General features: G+C 41.9%; 1 protein-coding gene across 1 annotated transcript in view; it reads right to left on the reverse strand.

Annotated features, from left to right (window-relative positions):
• Positions 1 to 3,005: 3,005 nt before the first annotated feature.
• The window catches only part of SLC5A1 (solute carrier family 5 member 1), a 71,814-nt gene continuing 56,669 nt past the window's right edge, over positions 3,006 to 18,150 (reverse strand). The window contains exons 12-15 of the mRNA XM_050806953.1: positions 14,496 to 14,664; positions 11,749 to 11,964; positions 9,109 to 9,211; positions 3,006 to 4,011 (exon numbers count right to left, since the gene is read on the reverse strand). Of these exons, the coding sequence (XP_050662910.1) occupies positions 3,788 to 4,011; positions 9,109 to 9,211; positions 11,749 to 11,964; positions 14,496 to 14,664 (712 nt within the window). The 3' untranslated portion in view covers positions 3,006 to 3,787. The remainder of the gene's footprint in view (positions 4,012 to 9,108; positions 9,212 to 11,748; positions 11,965 to 14,495; positions 14,665 to 18,150) is intronic.

Genomic DNA, 18,150 nt, shown 5'->3' on the forward strand with positions numbered 1-18,150 from the left:
CCCTCACTGACATTCCTACTCTGGAACTCACTGGAACACTCTTTCCTAGTGCTAAAGTCACCATCTCCTAAAAGAGGTGCTGCAGCTTGTGTTTTCTTGTCCTCCTTCACAAAAGTGAACCTCAAGAGAAAAGTGTAAGTGTGCTTGCCTGGAAGAGAGGGGCTTCTTAACATCCGTCCTATCCTGTCCAAAGAAAATCTCACCTGACCTCCAAATTATAATTTGACGGATGAAGTTGTTTCAGTGAGGTGGCATTGTCTTGGTAGTTTGGTGGGGATGGGATTAGGGAGGTGTGGATGAGGTCGGTGGGGCCAGTGTTGTGTGACTGGCTCCAAGGGACTCAGATAAGTACCATTCAGCCCTAGAGCCCCAAGTTGCATCCTTAAACCAGCCAGCTTTTGAAGTCCTGAGAGCCACTCAGTGAAAAAACAGGCAATTTAATACCATTTATCCCATGCTTGGAAAACTGGTAGCAAAAACCCATCTGATAAAGGGGCCTTCTTCACACAAGAGTGCTGGCAGCACACACACATGCAGTTCAGAACCAGACCAAGGGCTGCTTAGAGTAGTGATTCTCAAACTATAGCTTGCATCAGAACCCCTGGAGGGCTTGTTGAAACACAGATTTGGGGGACGCACCCCCTCCCCTGACGTTTTTTACTTTGTAGGTCTGGAATAGGGCCTGAGAATGTGCGTTTCTAACAAGTTCCCAGATGATTTTGCAGCTGCTGGTCTGAAGATCACATTTTGAAAACCACTATATACAGTTAACTTCTAAAGGGGCTACATTTCCTCACCAACACTGGAAGAATGGAGAAACCTTTTCCCCAGTTCCTCCTTTGAGATTTGTAGAGCTGTGTTAGGACCAAAAGTCTTTTCTGAAGCCAAAGGTGTGTAGGTATGGCTGAGGCACGTTATAACACCAAGGGAAAGAAAAATCTGACTCCATTGACTTTTAGGGCCCATCTGCTTAATTCTGGCCTCTCCTCTACATGTCCAATGCCTGTCACATTTTTTGGAAATTATTTTTATTTTTTAAATTCACAAATAATAATTACATATACTTATGGCATACAACATGTTTTTATATATGTACATATTGTGGAATGACTAAATTAAGGTAATTAACATCTATTACTGCACATTTTTTTGTGGTAGAACACTTACACTACTCTCAGCAATTTCAAGTATGTGGTATATTGCTGTTAACTATAACTGATATATTGTACAATTGATGTTCTGAACTTATTCCACCCAACTAAACCTTTGTATCATTTGACCAGCATCTCCCCAGTCCCTCCCTCCCCCAGCCCTTGATAACCATCATTCTACTCTCTGCTTCTGAGTTTGACTTTTTAAGATTGTACATATCAGTGAGATCATGTGGTATTTGTCTTTCTGGGGCAAGGCCTGATATTTTACCAGCTTGATTTTTGTGCTTGGTACTCATCAAATATTTTATATGCGCAACCCCTTGCCCACACTGGTCCTCAAAGTCAGTCTCACGGGTATATTTTTTCAGGCAGTAGGGTGAGGGGGAAAGCAGTAATGTTTATTGGGCATCTTCTATGGACCAGGCCTTTTAAGCAGTATCAGTTGACCTCATCTAATCTTTACAACAGCTCTGTGAAGTCTGCATTGTGCTTGGAGGAACCTGAGGTTCAGAGGGATTTAGGGACTCAGCCAAGGTGAGGAACTTGGCAGTCATGGTGCAGGGGCTGAGAATCACTCCTCCCTGCTGCAGAATTTCCCAAGGCAGCCTTCTAACAGTGATACAACATCTCTCTTTCAATTCTGAAGACCCTGGAATGGGGATGGAAAGTTAGAAGACCAACATCTATTGAGCACCTACTTATTTAAATAAATGTTATATTGATAAATGCTATCAATGTATAACATTTAAATCTGTGAGTCAGGCATTTATATCTCTGTTTTCAGATGAAAAATGAAGGTTCAGGGACATTGATCACATTGCTCGGAGTATATCTGTACTCTGAGCCTTCTCCTCAGGTTGGTCTAGGTGGATATCTTCTGACCAAAAACTGATAGGAATCAAATATTTTCACAGTCAAAGCAGCTTCTGCTTTTCTACTAAGGCTCTTCCAAGACTTCTGGGAATGGATAATAATGTTTTCTGGTTCTACTTCACCCTGAGCACAAGGGAAGGCTGGTCCTTGAATGAACCTGCACTCAAAAAATCAAACTAAACACCAGATATTTCAGATTGGCATAAGTGCAAATCAGAGTGCTGGGCTTTACTTGTATTTGCTGACGTGCTATAGTCCCGGAGTCAAGGTGCCAGGGTCCTGGGAGCAACAAACGCATTCCCAATGATTTATTGTTGAAAAACCCTGTGATCAGCCTACCCAAAGGCCTTGGCCCCCCACCCCCCGCCTTGCCTCACCCATGTATGTTCAGTTTGTAATTCTATTTCCTTTTGCTGCAAAATATCTGCCTCAGTTTACCTTTTTAACGGGAGCCTCTGACTTGGAAATCCCCAAAATGCATACTTTATCTGTGTTGTGGGTTTGTTTAATATCTATCTCCTCAAGACTCACTTGCTGAATTCCTAACCCTCAGTTTCTCACAGTGTGACTGTATTGGAGGTAGGGGCTTTAAAGAGGTGATTAAAATGAAGGATGGGTCCTAATCCAATATGACTGATGTCCTTATAAGAGAGTAGATTTAGGACACAAAAGGAAGGCTGTGGAAGACAGTGAGATATGACCACCTGCAAGCCAAGGAGAGAGGCCTCAGTAAACACCAACCCTGCTGACACCTTGGGCTCCAACTTCTAGTGGCTAGAACTGTGAAAACATAAATGTGTGCTGCTTGAGCCATCTGGTCTGTGCTACTTTGTTATGACACCCCTAGAAAACTGATATAATCAGTTTGACAAATGCATCCCAAGTCATTAGTAACCAGTGGGCGTATTTTGTGTAGCCACAAAAAGGTTAACTAAGGGCCAGGCTTATGTAAAAAGAAAGCAAAGATTCATAAATAAATGCCTGTGTCATTCATTTATTCAACAAGCATTGCTGAAAATCTAAGACATTCCAGGCACTGTGAATGCCAAAATGAGTGGAATCCCAAACACAGGAAACTCACAATGGACATTTTAAGAAGCCCAGAAAATTCCCTGGACTCAGGCTATCTGCCTCCCCAACTAGCTTGAGGCTGGGACCCAAGTCCCTCCCTTTTGTGGAAGTACTAACTTCCTCAGGCCTCCACTTCAAAGAACAAACACCCAGGACAGGGAGCCCATCAAGCTCCATCCTCAGCTTCCATGCATTCCTCAGTTTATCCGATTGACACACTTGAGAGGGAAAGTCCAGGCAAAACTCGAGAGGGATATGATGGGGGAAAATAGTTTTCTTTTTAAAAAAAATGGGGAGGAGGATGGACAGAAAAAGTGGCAGGAACCAGGGAGACCAAAGTTCTTAAAACAATATTCAAGGATTATAAACCACACTGACACCCGGAATCTACCTGAGACAGACTCACATCAGACATCATATGGCTTCTGATTCTTAGTCTGCCTTTTTCTGGATGTGACTGAGTGGACTGTCCTTCTGCAGCTCCAGTGGGTACAGATGGCTGCATCACACTGGCTTCAAATGCATAAGTTAACAGCAAACTAATGATTTTCTTCTAGCTAGCCTACAATTACACATGTACACATTTATCCACCTGGGCAAAATTTACAACTGGCTGGTTTCCCTTCAACACCACAGGACGAGACTAAAGGGAGGTGAGGAAGAGTCCAGCCATGGTGAATCTACAGGACTCAGGCAAAATATGCATGGCAAAAGACAGCCACGGTCACCAGGATGATGCCATTGACGTTCGCCACTGTCCTCCACAAAGGCTTCTCAGAGGTGTCCGTCATCTTCATCTTCATGGCTTTCTCCTCTTCCTCAGTCATCTTGGGTGCATTCTGCTGCTCCAGCCCACAAAATAGGTCATAGGCTCTCCTGAAGAATCCTTTTTTCTTCTCAGGAACTTCTGTGTCTGGTCAAAGGCATAGAAGAATTATTGGACACAGAAGCAGGACGGATTAGAAAAGTTTCCAGAGGAGATGCCATACCATGAAGTATCTGCTATTCTGCAGAAATTTCCCAAAAATGAAAAATTTCCCAAAATTTCCCCCATATTTTCTTGTTTTAAGGAATGAAAATGGTAGAAAATGTTCCGATAAACTTAATGACAAAACGATCTTACTGTCTACATCCTTAGGATCAGCCAGCCTAAGTTTTATCTCTGTCAGGCCCAGTGCAAATTCATTTTGATTTGGAACAGTCAGATCAAATAATAGTTTATAATAAAGGCATATTAATAATAGACTGAGGAATTGTGCCATAGGAAGGAAAACTCAACTCTGAAACACAAAATCTCGTATCTGTTCACTACATCACCAGAAAGCAATCTGGCTGGCTGGCATGACTCAGGAATGCTTTAGTTATATCTGTCAGTTCTAAGGCTTCACAACAGACCCAGCCAGGTGATAAGAATTGGTCTGAACAGCTCCTGATGCAGTGCAGCAATGAGCAATACTTCCCGGGCTTAGGATCTAATGTCACATATCAACACTGCTTAGTCAAACTGTCCACACCTGGCCCTGATGCTCAAAGTGAATACCCACCAAGGGAACTGATTCCCTCCTCTGAGCCCAGGTGTGGCCCTGGAGGTAGACAAACCTGGTTTTAAATGCCCACTCTGCCACTCACTAGATAAGAGATCAAGCCCACTGTGTTTTCAGCACCACAGTCACAGACCCTGCAAAGCACTTTCCCATTTTTACAAGTCACTGAATTTTATCTTTATTTTCTAAGAGACAGAGTCTTGCCCTGTTGCCCAGGCTGGAGTGCAGTGGGGTAATCATAGCTCACTACAGCCATGAACTCCTGGGTTCGAATGATCCCCCCAACTCGGTCTCCTTAGTAGCTAAGCTGGGACTACAGGTGCGTGCCACCATGCCCAGTTAAAATTTTCTTTTTGTAGAGTGTCTCAGTATGTTGCCCAGGCTGGTCTTGAACTCCTGGACTCAAGCAATCCTCTCACCTCAGCATCCCAAAGTGTTGGGATTACAGATATAAGTCATGCCCAGCCTCACAGAATTTTAGCTTTAAAACATCACAGAATTTTAAAACGTCACAGAATTTTAGAACTGGAAAGAATCCCAGTGACCAAATTCACACATGAGTCAGAATTGGGGCCAAAACCTAGCTTTATGGTCTTGTTAATTTACCTCCCTTATCTTCAGGTATCAGAAGAATTGGATAAATAATACCTTCTTCATTGTACTAACGAAGAATTTAATGATTTAATGAGAGAGCCTCTAGCTCTTATTGTGGTACAGCCTCTACCACAGTGAGACCTTCTGACACTCAAAATACTCCTAATCCGTGTCCCTTGACACAGTAGATGTCAAAAAGTGTAAGTCTCTTTCCATTCTCTCTTTTGTCTCACACACTCACACCTCTCCCCTTTGACTCACTCCACCGAAATAGCAGAGTGGGGAAGAAGGAGTTAAGAGGCTAGGATCACTGACCACCTCAAGTGAGAAATACATGGCTTTGTGGGTCAATAAAAAGTTGAATGGCCAACCGGGCACAGTGGCTTACGCCTGTAATCCCAACACTTTGGGAGGCCGAGGTGGGTGGATCACGAGTCAGGAGATTGAGACCATCCTGGCTAACATGGTGAAACCCCATTTCTACTAAAAAAAAATAACAAAAAATTAGCCGGGCGTGGTGGTGGGTGCCTGTAGTCCCAGCTACTCGGGAGGCTGAGGTAGGAGAATGGTGTGAACCCGGGAGGTAGAGCTTGAAGTGAGCCGAGATTGCACCACTGCACTACAGCCTGGGTTGACAGAGTAAGACTCTGTCTCAAAAAAAAAAAAAAAAGTTGAATGATCTTAGGAAATTCTCTGTGTCACATTTTCCTGTTCTGGAGAGGCAGGAAAATTGGAAGAATTTTACTTGCATTATCTGCCTTAAGAGGATGACGCAGTGCTGAAATGAATCACTAAAGTGTCTGCAATTAAAATATGTTATGATCATACTGTTATCAATGATGATGATGGTGGTGGTGGTGGTGAGGATGATGATAAAGGGACAATGATGCACCTGCAAAGCTTCCTTGTGTTGCTGTCACATTCACATGGTGAATGTGACACTTATGGTCTGTAAAAGCCCTCAAGAGAGCTTAGTTTATTGTGCTTTAATAGCGTAGGGTGTTCAGTCTGATTTCACCCTAAGTTCTTGAAGACACAACAGAATTTGAGTGCTGCCGTGAACTTCATAAGTCACTAAGTCAAATCTCTAGCCAGTATGGAAGTCCCTTCTACAGAATCCTTGACAGATGTACACATACTGCTCATCCCTGTCCAGACCAACTCAATTAGAAAACTCTTCCTTCAAAGCAATCATGATGGTGGTAATTAGAGCCAATTCTTATAGCAGAGTATAAGAGGCATGGGTTTTCATTTAGAGTACTTTAATATGACAAATCTGAGCTTTAGAACAATGTAATCACTTTCCCAGAGTAGTAGGAAGAGAATTCATGATTCAATCCCAGTTCTTCCTGATGCCAAATCTCACAGTCTGTCTCTGCACTACCTTGCCTCCTTACTCTGAGTTAAAATTGGATGAATTCTTTTCACCCACCAGTGTTAAGTCTGCCCTCTGGCATAAAAATAATCTCTTCTTCCATAATAAGACCTTTTGACACTCAAAATACTCTTAATCCATGTCCCTTTAAAATCTATGATATTCTCACACAGTGTGGAGACATTTTTGGAGGTAGGAGAAGTAGAGGGCATGTTCCTGCCTGCTTGCTCCAGGGAAGCAGGAAGGGGCTGTTTTCAGCACCATGGCCAGCTCCTGAGGCTCCAGGCTCCCTCCAGTATTTGCAGCATCACAAATTTGAGAATTGAAAGGTCCCCGAAGATCAAGAGCAGACTGTAACAAAGCTGAGACCTTAGGCACATCGTCTCCCTCCCTAAGCCTCAATTTACATGTCTATAAAATGAGGTGATAAGACCAAATGATCTCTAGATCTCTTTCCCGAGTTAGGATTCTATGGTATTCCTGATGGCCAGATTCAGAACTTGTTCTGAGCTACACACACCTGTGCTCTCCTTCAGATGGAGTGATGAGGCCTCCAGCCCAGCACCAGGTAAAGCACATATGACCTTGAGCCCCCATAGCCCTGCACACCACACACCTCCACAACCATCCTCCACGTGTGCACGTTTCCCACATAGAGGAAAAGTTGCAATACTGAAGTAGAAGAAAGTGTTAACTTACAGGATAAGTCTCTAGGCACTGACTAAGCATTATTTCATTGGTCTTCCAGAGAAATTTGATTTTCTACATTTGATATTGTAAGCCAGTATGACATAAGATCCCAAGGGCCTCTATCCCCTCACCTTGATGTCACTAGAACTGACCATAGCTTTGGCTCCATCTGCCCTTAGTTCACAGGCTATGTCAGAAGAGCTCCAACTCTTCTCTTGTCCCCTGCCATTCCTCAAATCAAGGCAAGGTGGCAAGTTCCTCACCCACACTTACTCACTGAGTGCTGTCAAATATCAGGGGTGAGAATCCAATCAAAAATGGCCAAAAGATTTGAATAGACATTTCTCAAAAGATGATATATAAATGGCAAACAGGTACTTAAAAAGGTGCTCAACATCATTAATCAATCATAGAAATGCAAATCAAAACTACAATGATATATCATCTCATCACAGTTAAAACAGCTTATATCCAAAAGACAGGCATTAACAAATGCTGGTGAGGACGTACACTATTGGTGGGAATGAAACTTAGTATGACCAGTATGGAGAATAGTTTGGAGGTTCCTCAAGAAACTAAAAATACAGCTACCATATGATTCATCAGCCCCACTGCTGGGTATATACCCAAAAGAAAGGAGATTAGTATATTGAAGAGATATCTGCACTCCCATGTTTGTTGCAGCACTGTTTACAATGGCTAAGATTTGGAAGCAACCTAAGTGTCCATCGACAGATGAATGGATAAAGAAAATGGGTACATATACACAATGGAATACTATTCAGCCATAAAGAAAGAATGAGACCCTGTCATTTGCAACAACATAGATGGAACTGAAGATCATTATGTTAAGTGAAATAAGCCAGTCACAGTAAGACAAACATCTCATGTTCTGTTCTCACTTATTTGTGATATCTAAAAATCAAAACAATTGAACTCATGGACATGGAGATGTTTTCCAGAGGCTGGGAAGGGTAGTGGGGATCTGGGGATGGGGTAGGGATGGTTAATGGGTACAACAAAAAAAATAGAAAGAATGACTAACCTACTATTTGATAGCACAACAGGGTGACTATCGTCAATGAAAATTAAATTGTGCATTTTAAAATTAAGAGTGCAAGGCCGGGTGCGGTGGCTCATGCCTGTAATCCCAGTACTTTGGGAGGCCAAGGCGGGCAGATCACCTCAGGTCAGGAGTTCGAGACCAGCCTGACCAACATGGAGAAACTCTGTCTCTACTAAAAACATATAAAATTAGCCAGGCATGGTGGTGCAAGCCTGTATTTCCAGCTACTCAGGAGGTTGAGGCAGGAGAATCGCTTGAACCCAGGAGGCGGAGATTGCAGTGAGTCGAGATTGTGCCATTGCACTCCAGCCTGGGCAACAAGAGTGAAAATCAGTCTCAAAAAAAAAAAAATTAAGAGTGCAACTGAATTGTTTGCAACTCAAAGGATAAATTCTTGAGGGGGTGGATACCCCATTCTCCATGATGTGCTTGTCATGCCTGCATCAAAATACCCCATGTAACTCATAAATATATACACCTACTATGTACCCACAAAATTTTTTTTTAAATATGAGGGGTCAGGGAGCTTGAATGATTCTGTACCCTTTCCTCCCCTTGAACTCAAGAGTTAACTTTCCCCAAACCCACTTATCCATCTCATCCCCACCCTGCTCCTCACTGCCCTGGAGCGGGGACATCTGAGCTCTGTTAAAGTCATTTAGGGAAGGGCTTCAGTAAAGTTGTCTTGTTGTTGTAGGAGTAACTTTTATGGTTTAGGATCTGCTCTGGGTCATAAATCACCTATTTCAATGGTCTCCTTAGGGACTTCTTGGATGTTCTCTTCTGCATCCAGGTCAATACGTTCCTCTTTGCTGTTGCGCAGGCTCCAACACAGACGGTAGAGCTGCAGAGAAGGCAGAACAGGTCAACAGAAAGATCCAAATAGCATCTTGGGACAAGAAGTTGGGGGGTGGCAAAGAGATATGCATCAAGGAAGGGAAGGGAATGTGGCCTCTCAGTACTAAGAAGAACATACACAACATTCCCATCCATAACATTATCTCTAAAAACATTGGTAACTTAGATGAAAGTAATGTACATGTATACACTAGCCTCTATGATATTTGCATATTCAGAGCCAAAAAACTGCCTCATATAGAAATGCTTGTTGAATGAACTCTTTTATGTGTGTGATAAATAATTTGTTCCTTTTAGCACTGGCAGTAAGAAGCCATTTCTCCAGGTTAGGAGTGTAAGTTTAGATTTTTGCACTATGTCACATTATGTGGACAAGAATCTAGAATCATGAGCCCTAATAGAATACAGTAGAGCTGAAGGCACAGTTTCTATTGACATAGTTAAGAGCATGAACCAAAAACTTCATCTACAGCATGAACTTGGTCTAGGGCATGAACTAGAAATGTGTTTGGGGTATAATACTTTCAAAGACTTGAGACATGAGGAAGCAGTTGATACCACACAAAGAAAGTCTGTGACAGGTCCAGCCAACAGATGTGATGCAGTTCTGCTGCTACAAAAGCAGCCTTTGTTTGACATTAGGTTTGTAACAGCTCTTAAAAATTTGGCAATGAAGTTGAAGGTCTCTTAGGGATTCCACAGGCACTTGTATGGGCATGCATGAGTAAAGTAAAGGATTAACAAAATCCTTCTGATTTCTCTAGGAATAAATATGACCTTGGGTTAACTTTCTGGCTCTGTTCCCTTGGAAACCTGGAAATCTGTGTTGGGTTAGCAGACTACTAATAAAAATGGCTCATAATTGGTCATCTTTATCTAAATTGGGAGAGCTATGAATGAATTCTAAACCAATGGGGGCATCTAGAGTTAAAGAAGAGTAATTGCAACTTTTGAAGTCTTGAATCAATTAGGCTTTGATGTTGTTAGAAATGTTTTACATCCTATGGTCAATTTTTGGTGGATTAATTTGGAAAAAAATCAAGAGGCAAACTATATTATGGATATCCCTGAGTAGACTGATTTTTGTAACTAGGTATGTGCTTTGCTGGGACCTTTGAAAGCTTTGACCACACGACTGTCAAGAGAAATACCAGTTTCTATTTAAAATATAGGCTTCTAAGCCAGGTAGCCCTGTACCACCCATGTGATCTTGTGCACCTGAGCCTGCACTTGGGGAGCAGGTTTCAGAGAATAAGCCCTGGAATAAAGGGTGTACAACTGTGAGGATTCCAACTAAAGACATGGGCTTGATATCAGCCTGCTGGCACACCATGTTTCCTGGCATGTATCCTTCCACATGAAACCAATGGCAAGTCATGTGAATGTGAATGTAAGAGGTATAATTTTGCTGAGGCCAACCAAGCATGTTGTGGCATGTCAACATCACTAATCATCAGAGAAATGCAAATCAAACTATAATGAGGTATCATCTCACCCCATTTAAAATGGCTTTTATCAAAAAGGCAATAATGAATGCTGGTGAGGTTGGGGAAAAAGCAGAGCCCTGAAACACTGTTGGTGAGAATGTAAATTAGTGCAGCCACAATGAAGAACACTATGGAAGTTCCTCAAAAACCTAAAAATAGAGCCACCATATGATCCAGCAATTCTACTACTGGATATATATCCAAAAGAAAGTAAACCAGTATATCAAAGAGATACTTGTACTTCTATATTTACTACAGCACTATTCACAATAGCCAAGATATGGAATCAATCCAAGTGTCCATTGACCAATTAATGGATAAAGAAAATGTTGTACAAATATACAATAGAGTTTTATTGCACCATAAAAAGAATGAGATCCCGTATTTGCAACAATATGGATGGAACTGGAGGCCATTATGTTAAGTAAAATAAGCCAGGCATAGAAAGACAAATTTATCATGTTCTCACTCATATATGGGAGCTAAAAGTTTTAAAAACCGAACTCATGGAGATAGAGAGTAGATTGATGGTTATCAGAGACCAGGAAGGGTAGCAGTGGATGGAGGACAGAATGGAGATGGTTAATGGGTGCAGAAATTGTTAGAATGAATGAAGATCTAGTAGTTGGTAGCACAATAGGGTAGCTATACTTAATTTATTATATGCGTACAATTTAAAGGCAGAGTCTCACTATGTTGTCAGGGTGGTCCCAAACTGCTGGACTCAAGCGATCCTCCCACCTTGGCCTCCCAAAGTGCTGGGATTACAGGCATAAGCCACCATATTCTACATTTTAAAATAACTAAGAGTGGAATTGGAATGTTCCTAACACAAAGAAATGATAAATGCTTGAGGCAATGGACACCCCAATTACCCAGATTTGATGAAATCTGGGTATCTGTATCAAAACATTACATGTACCCCATAATTATATTCAACTATTATGTACCCATAATAATGAAAAGATTTTTAAAAATTAAAGAACATTGCAGTATGAACATGAAACAAGGACAGATCCCCTAAATGGATACTCACATGCACATCTGGAATGGGTTTGGTGAGGAGGGAGATGACCACGATAGTGATGACAGAAATGGCGAAGAGGATAATGGCAAAGTACAAGTAGTGCACCCCACAGATAATCGTGGGACAGTTGCTGGGCTCCATGCAGCTCCCGGTTCCATAAGCAAACTCAGTAATCATACGTGAAATCCCAATCAGAAATCCTAGTATCAGTCCCCAGAAGGCTCCCTGTGAAAGAAAACCCTGGGTTAACTCATGGTGAACACAAAACACAGATAGCCTTTCTAACATTCTTCAGGGAGGCATAGGCAGAGGCAAAGGGATAGAGGTAGAAGTGGTAGCTCCAGGCTGTCTGAACCCAGAACACTGAAGTTCAGAATATGGCTAGGAGTGCTATGGAAGACCTTCAGTGTGTCTGTCTATCATGTTTCAGCAACATGATTTCACCTCGATCATTAAACAAGGAGCCATAACATAATGGGGTAAAGTGTCTAATAACCGGAATAGAATGTCAACCTACAGGCTTGATTCCAAAAATTCCCTTTAATTTGAAAAATAATTTGAGCCTTTCCACCTGCAGCTACTATCAATACCAATCTCCAGATTTAGGCATATTCAGATGAAAAGTAATTACTTGTGAGGTAATTTGTGTTTCACAAAGACGTGGGAAAAGAATTTGGGTCTTTGGAAAATGAAGGAGAAAGAAACTTCCATCAAAATATAAATAACATTTACTTTTTTAGCCCTCTTTATAGTTTATTTTATGAACTATTTTTAGTTTGAGAACATAAAATTATACGGTGTTTTTACATTAAATTTTGGGTTTGTATATTAGAATATGGAAGACTTGAAGAGACCAGAAACATGAGGGGATGATTTTTCAGGGTTTTTTTTTTTTTTTTTTTACTCTTTCCTTCCTTCCCTCTTTCCTTTTTTCCTTTCTATATTTCCGTTAGGTAAGTCCTCACCTAAAGGACTAGGTTTGACTCTGGCAGGCCAGTGACAAAGTAGAATGTGCTCTTAGAAGGGTGGCCCAAAAGAGCTTTCACAGTTTTATCAGGTGCTGGTCAGCCCCTTTGCTAGCCATTGGTATCCCTACACTTTCTATTCCAAGTGTATGAAATTATCAGCTATCCTCCACACATGGCATGACATGTGCTTTTGTCTCCAGGTCTTTGTACAGCTCATTCTGTCTGGGAGAATATGGGCTCTTCTATTCCTGGTAACCTCGTTCTAGCTTAAATAGAAAAAGCTGCACAGGGTGGGTGGACCCTGTGCACCCTGTGGCCACAGCACTGTGGACACAGATCCAGGCCAGCACCAACCCCACTGCCATGGAATCACAATAGTTCTCTGTCTCCCAGTGTGGACTGGGGGGTTGCCCAGGGAAGGAAGCAGGTTTCATTAACTTTGTGTTGCTAGTGCCTCACCCTATGCTGGCATCTGGAAGTGACTTCTAGATGAAGAAATAAATAAGGAAAAAGAAAAAATATGTTCCCTATTCATCCCCCATACGCTATTTCACTCAAAAAAATTATTGCTTAGCTGGGCACGGGGTGTGCCTGTAGTCCTAGCTACTTTGGAGGCTGAGGCAGAAGAATCACTTGAGCTCAGGAGTTTGAGACTAGCCTTGGCAACATAGTGAGATTCCTGTCTCAAAAAAAGTCAATAAATCTGCCATGAAATAAATGTTTAAAAATTCAAAATTTTTTCATATACCCTTTCACCACTTTTATTCAACATAGTACTGCAAGTCCTAGACAGAACAAGTAGGCAAGAGAAAAAGAGCATCCAAATTGGAAAAGAAGAAGTCAAATTGGCCTCATTTACATATGATATGATCTCATATTTACAAAAACCTAAAGATTCCACCAAAGGGGTCACTGTTAATGAAACCCTGACCTACCTTTCTAGCCACACTTTCATCTTTCACATTCACAAACTCCCCTTGAGCCAGGCGAGATTCCATACAAGTCCTTCACCCTCACTCTTATCCTACTTCTGCCTGAAAGGTCTGGACAGTACTATTCTCTGACTTGAATGTTATGTCTTCCCTCTCCAACTTCAAATTCTTCCAGCTCCCGCTGCTCCAAGGAGCCTTCCCTGACAGTTTCAGCCCCTGCTGATAAAGTCTTTCCTAAATCCCTTCCTGCTCATATTATGTGCTGTATTGTATCCCTTACTTGTTACGCACTTTGTTGTATGTATAAACTGCTTGTGCGCCAGGACTTTGTCTTCACTGAGTGCTGAGAGGTGCTGGCTGGAAAGCCAAGTTCACAGTAGAGTGCTGGAGGTACGTTGTGCTAGGACTTTCTCTCGCTCACCTAGGGGCTACAGAATTCCTAGGGAGTGCCATGCAGTCAGGTCAAAATCACCAAGATCAGATAGAAAATCTAATCTTGGCTTGTAATCCTAGTATTTCGGGAGGCCAAGGTGGGAGGATCACTTGAGCTCAGGAGTTCAAGACCAGCCTGGGCAACACAGTGAGTCCTCACCTCTATTAAAAAAAAAAAATAAGAAAATCTAATCTTGGACAGAGGAGACAGAGAGAATGTGGACCCCCATACCAACTCCCGAGGAGCTCACTCCAACAGAGAGCCCCATGATCCCTGGAGGCTTTCCCTATAAACCCTCAGTAGCACATCTGTGTCTGTTCAAGATCTCTGGGAAATAGACTCCCTCCCACAGAGAATATGCAAACCCACATGGAAACTTCTTTGCCAGCATGACTTTTCTGGACATGCCCAGATGATACCTACTGGCTCATTGACTCTCTTCCAGAAAATAGCGAGCACGAAGACAGCTGCAATGGGTGGTCCCAAGTAACTGGTGATGGACTGGATGTAATCGAAGAGTTGCCCACTTTGTGCTGACTGCACAATGGGCACCCAGGCGATGCTGATGCCAATCAGCACCAGGATAAACAACCTGAAATTAAAGCCCCCACAACAAAGTGTCAATAAGTAGCTCTACATGAGTAGATATTGCCATGTATTATATGTATACATACATACATACACACACTGCCACCACCACCACCACCACCACCAGCAAATATGACCACAGCAAGAAAAAAATAATTAGAAAATGTATGCTTGAAGATTTTTTTGCCTATAGGAAAATCATTCATACCTATGAATTAGTGAAACACACTTGACTTTCAATAGTAGCCTAGGCCCACCCACCACCATAAGACAATCTCATTTTGAGAGGCAAGAGTATGGGAACAAGGTATGAATTTTGGAGCCTGATAGTCCTAGATTCAAATTCTTATTATTTCTGTGTGACATAGGAGACATTTCTTAACCTCTCTGAGTCTCAAGTTCTTCATCTGTAAACTGGGAATAGGACTGACCTTGCAAGGTGGGAATAAGAATTAGTGACAGTAGTAGTGATACAAACACACATGCACTGAATATTCTGTGGGAGTCACAAGACATACACCCCAATGACCTCAATACAAGGCCATATATGATCATGTGTACAGTACAAACTAAGATCTACAGCAGTACACTTAAGCAAGAATATTCATGTGTTTTTTACAAACATATTTTTTCATTCTTTTGTGTAAATATCAAGGACAGATACTGCTGGATTATAGGGTAGATGGACATCCAACTTTATGAGAAACTGCCTGACTGATTTTCAAAGTGCCAGTACTGTTTTGCATTGCTAGCAGCTATGTATAAGAATTCTGTTTGACTTACACCCTCACCAACATTTGATATCAATCTTTTAAATTTTAGTCACTCTAGTGTGTATGGTTTTGATCTCCATTTCCCTGATGCCTAGTGATGGCACTGAATACTTTTTAATGTGCTTTGTTAGTCTTTTGGCTGTTTCTTAATTTGGTTATTTTATTATTGAGCTGCTTACGTATTCTGGATATAAATCCTTTGTTAGATATATGTTTAACAAACATTTTCTCCCTTTTCATTTGATTAATGGTGTCTTTGATAAACAGAAGTTTTAAATTCCGATAAAAAAAGAATTAGTGATAGCAAAACTAATCTAAGTGATAGTTAACTAAGTGAGAGTAAAACCTTGCAAATAGCAGCACTCAACAAATAGTAAAAACTATTATTATTATCTTATTCTTCTCCTCCTTCTCCTTCCCTTTTGTCTTCTTCTTCACAATAATGAAGTTATTAATAAAAACACTAGGCAAGATGATTTTATAAAGGAATGGTCTAGATAGGAAGAAACGCTACCAGGTATTTCCACCTCTCCTCCTGCTGAGTTTCACTTCAAGTCCTGAAAAGATCGGAGATGTCCTTGCAAGCTCTTCTTACTTGTGCTCTTGATAGAATGAGAAAGATGACTGTGATTCCCTCTCTCACTTACCTGTAACTTAAACTGACCTCCACAAGGCAATGCTTTCACTCACACATTTCTCCCTCTGCAATGCCTTTCAACTGTCCCCCTTTTCCATATCCCACCGACTATTATGGACTCAGCTCAGGTTCTCCCTTCCCCAGGAGCCTTTCCCAACCACGCATGCCACACTCATCACTCCCTTATCTGAGCCCCTGGGTGATCTTACAGTCCCCACAGCAGAGTTTGGAATGGTTTCACATCACTGTGAGCTCATCCAGGACTGGGACAAGCCCCAGGGCAGTAGTTATAGGATACACAAAAATGTGAGCCCCAACATAGTCTCAGTGCCATGGGATTCATCCCTACACAAGGCAACAAAATATTTTCTTTAGCATCTTGCATTTGATCCACATAAATAACTGGAAAAGTCAGTAAGTGCCTTTCTAAGGAAAAATCAATCAAGGTAACAGTGCTACTTTCTATGGCTCAGAGTAAAGATCCTCTGGCACAGTCAGATCTCCTTTGGGTGCCAGGTATCTTGTTAATTGAAAGTGGCCCACCATGTTTGCTTTTCTTCCTTCATTCCAATCTTGAAAATGAGACCTATGAGGTAGCAGCCCATATCCCTCCGGCACTCACTGGCAAATTTTCCCTTGGCTGACATCCCAGGGACTTGGTCCACCTGCCCTAAGGAGGTTGACCTGCCTTAGCCCCATAGAAGAACAAGCAAGGGTCCTGTTGATCCTCTGTCCAGAGCATTTGCTCCATGGATAATCATGATAATGAGCACACCTGACCCAGGTGTTGATACTTTAATGCTTTCAGGACCCTATTGCATCTATTAGCCCATCTGACAACAAGAAATGTGCACAGCACTTGGTGTTTTAGGCTCTACAGAGTATATTCACAAGCACAATTGAGCCTTCACAATGGTTCTGCAAAATGTTGCGTCAAGGGGTCGAGGAATCAGAGGCATGTGGGCCTCAAAGACAGCCAGTGTGGAGAGCTGCAGTGTGAGGGGCTGAGGAAGACAGTGTGTAGCAGTATAAAGAGCTTTGGACAAGGGCTCAGTGGCTGCAGATTCCAGTCCTGTCTCTGCCACTGTCTGGACAGTTTGGATTTAGGTAGGATGAGCCTCAACCCAAATGACAGCCTGAGGGGTAAATTAAGTGTCCCAACTCCAGAGGGGCATTGTTCAATGATCTCCAATTTAAAGTTAAATTGCCACTGGAGGATCTAGAAAAACTGGCAGATAGGCAGGACTAAATTGTAGCTCCCACTCAGATGGACAGAGCATCATGCAGAGACTCACATCATGAACTTTTGCTCCAAGAACTACTGCAGGAATATACCAGAAAAGCGCAAGAGGATCCACAGACCCTCTGAAGGTAGCAGATTATTCCTGCAGGACCCGGGAGACAGCCCAAATACTGTGAGAGCCCAAACTGTGAACGTGGGATAGGGGGATCATCGCCCCAAAACACAGACCCTCACTGGGGAACCTGAAGGTCCAGATCACTGGAGAAGTATTTCAACAGACAGCATGATGAATGGAATAATACCTCACATCTCAATACTAATGTTAAAGATACGGAATTGCAGAATGGATAAGAATTTATCAAGCAAGTATCTGCTGCCTTCAAGAAACTTATCTAACACATAACGACTCGCATAAACTTAAGGCAAAAGGGTGGAAAAAGACAACTTTTGTTGTCTTTGTTAAAGAAACTTTAAAGCAACAGCAGTTAAAAGACAAACAGAGGAACATTATATAACGATAAAAGGCCTTGTCCAACAGGAAAATGTCACAATCCTAAATATATGTCCACCTAACACTGGACCTCCCAAATGTATAAAACAATTACTACTAGGCCTAAGAAATAAGATAGAAAGCAACACAATAATAGTAGAGGACTTCAATACTCCACTGACAGCACGAGACAGGTCATCAAGACAGAATGTCAACAAAGAAACAATAGATTTAAACTATACCCTGGAACAAATGGACTTAACAGATATTTACAGAACATTCTAGCCATCGACCACAGAATATACATTCTATTCATCAGTGCATGGAACATTCTCCAAGATAGACCA

Source organism: Macaca thibetana, chromosome 10 (genome assembly GCF_024542745.1).
Source record: "Macaca thibetana thibetana isolate TM-01 chromosome 10, ASM2454274v1, whole genome shotgun sequence".
Lineage (NCBI taxonomy): Eukaryota > Metazoa > Chordata > Mammalia > Primates > Cercopithecidae > Macaca > Macaca thibetana.